General features: G+C 38.5%; 1 protein-coding gene across 2 annotated transcripts; it reads left to right on the top strand.

Annotated features, from left to right (window-relative positions):
• The first annotated feature begins 3,937 nt into the window (after positions 1 to 3,937).
• On the top strand, positions 3,938 to 5,037 carry LOC121602181 (mitochondrial import inner membrane translocase subunit Tim17-A-like). 2 transcript variants are annotated; one of them, XM_041930930.1, is made up of 3 exons: positions 3,938 to 4,049; positions 4,309 to 4,473; positions 4,543 to 5,037. In XM_041930930.1, exons 2-3 carry the CDS (start codon positions 4,330 to 4,332, stop codon positions 4,939 to 4,941), a joined length of 543 nt encoding a protein of 180 aa, XP_041786864.1. In that variant the 5' UTR covers positions 3,938 to 4,049; positions 4,309 to 4,329; the 3' UTR covers positions 4,942 to 5,037. The 2 variants fall into 2 exon arrangements, with proteins under 2 accessions (XP_041786864.1, XP_041786865.1); XM_041930931.1 differs by lacking the exon at positions 3,938 to 4,049 and adding an exon at positions 4,075 to 4,197.
• The last annotated feature ends 1,888 nt before the right edge of the window (positions 5,038 to 6,925 follow it).

The following is a 6,925-nucleotide window of genomic DNA, read 5'->3' as shown; positions in this document are numbered from 1 at the left end:
TCTATAGTTCTGCTATAGAGAACGATTTGACCGCGCTATAGAGAACACTTTTTCAATACAAAAAAAAAACCGGTTGCAACGTGACAATGTCGGTTGGGATGTGTGTGTATGTGGTGAACGTTGCCGTGACAAGCGTGCTGTAGGATACAACGCGTGTAGGAGGGGGTAAAATCGCTTGGCTCATTGAAAATACAGGCAAAGTTGGCGCGAAGAAAACGCAACACTGCGGATTGTATGGAAAATGTTGCGCCTTCAATCCGATTGCCATGCGATTGTCCTGGGGGAATGTATGCGGGTCACAACCCAAGCGGAAATTTTCGGACGATAACTCACACACTCCCATAATTTGACTAGCAATACATGACTGTATGAGTGGTTCTTTCATTCCAACCATTTCGCTCTCCAAGCCCAGCGTTGAAGCAAATCATATGTATTTCTTTTTGACTATTATGTTTAGTTTGCATTTAAATCTGTTGAGTTTTTTCGTATCGTATCATTCATATAAACATCAACAATGTAAAAACTATTTAATCTCAAAATGACTAATGCTAGACGTGCAACGAAGATAGCAAACATGGCTAACGCGCGGTTGAGGTTATGTGCCGAAAAGTTATATATTAACTCGCTTGGGGAGCGGCTACACCAAGGACTATATAGGAACGAGGTCGAATATTAGTCAAAATCAATTTGGCCATCTTGGATGCCTTTTGACAGCCGAAAGCCCTGGGAAACTAATCAAATCCTCAAACCATTATTATCATTATTGTTATTCAAAGAGACATCAATACATTTGGTGAAACATTCAATAACCAATTTACAATTTTCTCGTGATGACCAGACCGATTTATCATTTTTATCGCAATTAAAATTTGAATTCTTTCAAATGTCAAACTGTTGTAACGAACTTTTGGCTACTTGTCAAATCGTTCTACATTACTTAGGGCGGTGGCAACGCTGATCGGATGCGATTTTATCGGACGAGATTTATATGGGATTTGACAGATAACGTCGGACGTGCGATTTCGTCGTCCGACGTTATCTGTCAAATCCCATATAAAAATTTGACACGCCGTCCGATAAAATCGCATGCGAAAAAGCGTTGCCACCGCCCTTAACCACGTTCCTATACAGTCCATGATTTTGTCACTCCCTTGCAAAGTGTATGAAGACCAGGTGGTCTCGTCCCATACAAATTGACAACTAATTTTGAAATCAAAAAAGCTCCTTTTGACAGAAAGAGTGAAATGAATTTCCATAGAAACCGTTCGCTTTGTTCTTAGTAACACATATTTAGTACAAATTGGTGTCCTCATCGACGGCATTATTTTCACACAAAAATGGATTTTAATTAGTTTAGATTTGATTTACCATAGAATAAGAAATATTTTGTGTGTTTTTTTAAGGTATTTCAGTGCAAATAACGAAGTTTCTAAGGCCGAAAATACACGGACCGGAATTTCGCGGCCGCGGCATTCCGCTTGCTGAAAAATATATGAATATGACAATTCGGCAAAGTTGCCGTTGGAACTTTGTATATGGGTTTGACTTCTTCTTCTTCTTTGGCACAACAACCGCTGTCGGTCAAGGCCTGCCAGTACCCACTAATGAAGTGAGCTTGGCTTTCAGTGACTTATTGTTACCATAGCAGGATAGTCAGTCCTACGTATGGGGGTTCGGTCTATTCGGGACTTGAACCCATGACGGGCATGTTGTTACGTCGTACGAATAGAAGACTGTACCACCAGACCGGCCCAATATGGGTTTGACAGTATGCGGAATTCCGCAGCCGCGAAATACCGGTCCTTGTATTTTCGGCCTAAGATTGTTTGTGTATTCGGCAAGTCGCCAGAAAGCTTGTTTGGGGAAAAGTTTTCACCCAAGCTGTCTGTTGTTGTTCTTACACTTTATTTAGCCTAATAGGACACACGGTAAATTACACATAGGGCGATACGCAAATACTGGTGTGTGGGTGTGCAGTTGTCCGTTGCCCATGAGCGCTCGGTATCAACTCGCGGTGCGGCTCCGGTCCTTGTTCGCCAATACGGGAACACTCAGGCACTCAACACGATCGTGCGTCAATAGTGGACAGGCGAATGTCGACGTCGAGCAGCTGGCGCTGCTGAGGCTGCATTCCCACAACTCTGTCAAAAAGTGACGTTCAAATATGGTCGTAAAAACAGTCTTTGAGACCACCTTGTCTTCATACACTTTGTTCCCGTGGCCTTGCACCTTTTTATAGTTGCAGAATCGAACCTCCAAATAGACATAGAGCGACAACGTCGCGCGTGACAAAAAATAGCTTAAAATTTCACTTCTCGTAGATCAAAGTTGCTCATTTGGCCCAGTCAACCTACATGCTTTTCGTTTAAACCATAAAAAATGAGTTGAAATGTGTTCAAATCTAGTTTTTGCTTTTGATATTAATCTAGCTCGTAAAAAAACATGATAATTCGATTATTTCGGATGAAACAGAAATGTCGCGCGAGACGAGTAGCTTTGTTTGCAAAATTGAGCTACTTTTTGTCGCGCGCAACGTTGTCGCTCTATGTCTATTTGAACGGTTAACCGTAGAGTTGGCAACCAGATTTACACACGTAAGTTGGCAACCGGCATACCCGGCGCGGCAGGTTTTGATGCAAAAAAATAACGATTTTCATAGTTAAACAATGCTTTCTATATTTTAATGCTATAAGCAAGAAATGCCGATCATATATTTTCTTCTACTTCATTTATTCATTAATTTTTTTCATTTTATTATAAAAATAACAGTCAAATTGAAATTTGGAATCGCTTGAATTTGATTCAAAAATAAGCACAATACGAAAAGAGGAAGAAGAGAAACGTCATTCTCCATAAAAAATGTATGGAATACCCGGGTATGCTGGTTGCCAACTTACGTAGTAAAGATAAAAAAAAAAAAACAAAATAAAACACTTACAGGCTGTTTAAAATTACAACTTATGCACCAAAAAATCATGAATTAAAAGTTGGGAGGCTACGGAAAATTTCAGGTCAATAAAAGCAATGAATCAAAAGTTATTGCAGCTCGAAGCTGAAAAAAATACCCGGGTATCCGGTTGCCAACTTAACCGTTCAATTAGACATACAGCGACAACGTCGCGCGCGACAAAAAGTAGCGCAATTTTGCAAACAGAGCTACTCGTCGCGCGCGACAATTTTGCTTCATCCGAAAGAATCGAATTATCTAGATATTTTACAAGCCAGATTAATGCCAAACACAAAAAACTAGATTTGAACACATTTTAACCTATTTTTGTGTGTTTTCAAACATAAAACAAGTTGGTTGACTGAGTCAAATGAGCTACTTTGATCTACACAGAGTGAAATTTTGAGCTATTTTTCGTCGCGCGCGACGTTATCGCTGTATGTCTAATTAACCTTTAAGTTGGCAACCGGATACCCGGGTATTTTTTTCAACTTCGAACTGCAATAACTTTTGATTCATTGCTTTTATTGACCTGAAATTTTCCGTAGCCTCCCAACTTTTAATTTATGATTTTTTGGTGCATAAGTTGTAATTTTAAACAGCCTGTAAGTATTTTATTTTGATTTTTTTAACTTTACCACGTAAGTTGGCAACCAGCATACCCGGGTATTCCATACATTTTGTATGGAGAATTACGTTTCTCTTCTTCCTCTTTTCGTATAGTGCTTAGTTTCGAGTCAAATTCAAGCGATTCCAAATTTCAATTTGAACGTTATTTTTATAATAAAATGAAAACACTTAATGAATAAATGAAATAGAAGAGAATATCAGTTCGGCATTACTTGCTTACAGCATTAAAATATAGAAAGTATTGTTTACCTATGAAAATCGTTAATTTTTTGCATCAAAACGTGTGGAATACCCGGGTATGCCGGTTGCCAACTTACGTGTGTAAATTTGGTTGCCAACTCTACGGTTAAACGGTAAGAAAAGGTAAATCAACTGTCAATTGTCAAGCAGCCAATGTGACTTTTCTGATGTAAGCGAAAGAACGACCGAACGAACAAGCAAAGCAGGGAAAACAAAAGGACTTCATCAAAACGTGAGTAAATTAACCAGACTAATTTATCTACATTTCTTCTAATTGGATATGAGTATAATTGTGCTGCCTTAAGTAGCTTCCCGGAAATTATGTAGTTCGTAGAAACTTTAAGAGTTTAACTGTGTATTAGGCAGATACATTACATGAGGTGCCGATTTGCGTAATAGATTCAAGGGTGTTATATACGTTCACGTACGATGAATGTTCAACTAAATGAGAATACTTCTTGTTTTGTCTTTTGTACATAATAATTAATTAGGAACACGCTTCATCAACAACCATGGAAGAGTATGCCCGTGAACCATGTCCCTACCGTATAGTCGACGATTGTGGTGGAGCATTTGCTATGGGTTGTATTGGAGGTGGTGTGTTTCAAGCTATTAAAGGATTCCGAAACGCTCCATCAGGATTTAACCGGCGTTTGGTGAGAATATATAAGAAAACCACGTAAGGCTAAGCTACTTCTTTATTTAGACTTTCGGTGTATTTTCAGCTGGGAAGCTTAACAGCAATAAAAAGCCGGTCTCCTATTATAGCCGGAAATTTTGCTGTATGGGGCGGAATGTTCAGCACAATCGATTGTACACTGGTCCATTTTCGGAAGAAGGAAGACCCGTGGAACTCCATTATTAGTGGTGCTGCCACGGGAGGAATTTTGGCAGCCAGAAACGGCGTTCCTGCTATGATCGGTAGTGCGGTGATAGGTGGCGTGTTGTTAGCTTTGATTGAAGGTGTAGGTATCATGTTTACGCGTATATCTGCTGAACAGTTTCGCAACCCTATTCCTCCGAGTGATGATCCATCGGTGCTAGGAGATCCAAATCAACAGCAGATGTCTTCAGCTGCACCTGCTACATTTGCGTTTGGTCAGTCTGGACAGAACTATCAATAATGAAAGTGCGAAGGATTGTGTGAAATCAACAGAAGGCTCTTCGTTTTATTTTTCATAGAATTAAAGCAGATCATGAAGTCGATTTGGTATTACGGAGTAAGTGTACATTTAACCATTATTTTAGGGGTTTGGTTAAAAAGCTTCTGATGTTCCACTAGTTTCAAGACAAAAGTTTATCCGTCAATCACTTGGAAGCGATTGAAATTAGGCTGCTACCAAGAGCGATTGATAGATATGACAAAAGAAAATACTGCATCAACCGTAACGTGCATAGGATAACATCCATGTACGAGTTGTGTTTGTTCGACACTACAGATCTAAGAATTATTTCTATTTTGAAATTAATTAGCTTTTTAGCGATGGCTTTATTCGATGCTACAAAGTGAAATGGAGAATTATTCGGGTTACACTGGTCCATGGATACGGCTTGTGCTACGGAAAGAAATGTTTATGTTCACGTAAACACAAATTGACAAGTTATGAACATCTGGTGTAAATAGAATACCTCTACTAGAATAAAAAGAATACAAATACTGAACAATATTGACGTATAAAACATTTTTTGTTTATTAGAGCATGTTGTCAATTAGAGAAAACCTCAAGTACCGTTCTCCTACATTCTGCAGGTTTTATTCCTAACAGCTAATTTCTAAAGCTAAATAGCCAAGCTAATTGGGCAGTCCCGTGGTACAGTCGTCAACTCGAACGACTCAATAGCCCGTCATGGGTTCAAGCCTAGAATGGATCGTCCCACCCTTGCAAGGATTTTACTATCCGGCTGCGTGCCCGCTGCGCAAAGCGATAGAAAACTTCTCAACCTCTCGCTCAATATAGCTAGAGAACAGGAACTAATAATGATAGAGCTAGGTGAAAGGATGGGGAAGAGGGGAAGGAGGGGAGAAAGAGAACGTGGGTGTGAACTATTTTTCGGCCACTATCATTTTTGCGCCATCACGGTCGTGTACCGGAGCTTTTTTGTCAGAAAAAGATAAACACATACCGCGCGCTCTCTCGAACGACCGTAAACGCTTCAATCGATCAAGAGCTTCGGTCGGTTCTTCGGACGTTTCTGCTCTCTTTCTCGATCGGTTTTGGCGGAAAGCGAGCTAGAACCCGAGCTCAAAAACTGCTCGATTTTGCTGTGCGGGTGGTAATGAATAAAGTCTCGAAAGCCTGTATAGGCCGGCATGTCCGCGTTAGGACGTTACGCCAAATAGAAGTGTAAAAGTAAGGCTCAGCCCTCTACGTTACGCGTAACGCCAGTTTACCACAAACCCAAGCAGTATTTTTTTGAACGCTTGTTTTAACCGTCGTAGATGAGCAAATTGATGGATAATAATGTCTAATAATCGAAACTTTATGAATGTTCAGCAATCATAAGGTTTAGATTCATTGATAATTCATTAAAATAAAAAAAAATTATATGACTATTGCCTTACTATATTTGATATTCATAAATGTTATTTAATTTAATAGTTACTTTTAAAACGATTACAATATTAAGATGCTTATACATTTCTAAGCCCACTGTTGGTGTAAAACTATGATTTTAAAATTATAATCAATGTGCAATTTTATTTATTAACCCAATTCGTCGCCCTTATAAAAGTGCCTTTAAACTAAATGTAATTATGATTTAAATTGGCCAGAAACGTAGATTTCATAGACAATAAATACATGTCATATATTTAACCTAATTAAATATATTTTACACATTGTTTTATTTTCTACTTTTGGAAATGATACTCCAATTTAAAGCTTCAAGAGTTTTTTGAACTTTTATTGACTATTTTTCATAAACTATGTATAGTACTTGTATTTCAGAATTAAATTTCCTTGATATTGGTTAATCTTAAAACATAAAACTATTATTTTCATCGTAGTTTTAAATATTTTTTATTTGAAAAATAGACTATGGTCGGTCGCATGGATGACAAAACTATAATAAAAATGTTGCTTGGGAATGTTTCAAGGCATGTAACGC

The sequence above is a fragment of the Anopheles merus genome, unplaced genomic scaffold (assembly GCF_017562075.2).
Source record: "Anopheles merus strain MAF unplaced genomic scaffold, AmerM5.1 LNR4000345, whole genome shotgun sequence".
Taxonomy (NCBI): Eukaryota; Metazoa; Arthropoda; class Insecta; order Diptera; family Culicidae; genus Anopheles; species Anopheles merus.
The sequence above is the reverse complement of the archived record's forward strand: the minus strand, read 5'-3'. Positions and strand labels throughout refer to the sequence as shown.

Bases quoted from the DNA above. Each gene is read 5' to 3' on its own strand.
- LOC121602181 (XM_041930930.1), top strand. From the start codon at position 4,330: ATGGAAGAGTATGCCCGTGAACCATGTCCCTACCGTATAGTCGACGAT. The intron at 4,474-4,542 runs GTGAGAATATAT...GTGTATTTTCAG, and splicing joins CAGGATTTAACCGGCGTTTG to CTGGGAAGCTTAACAGCAAT.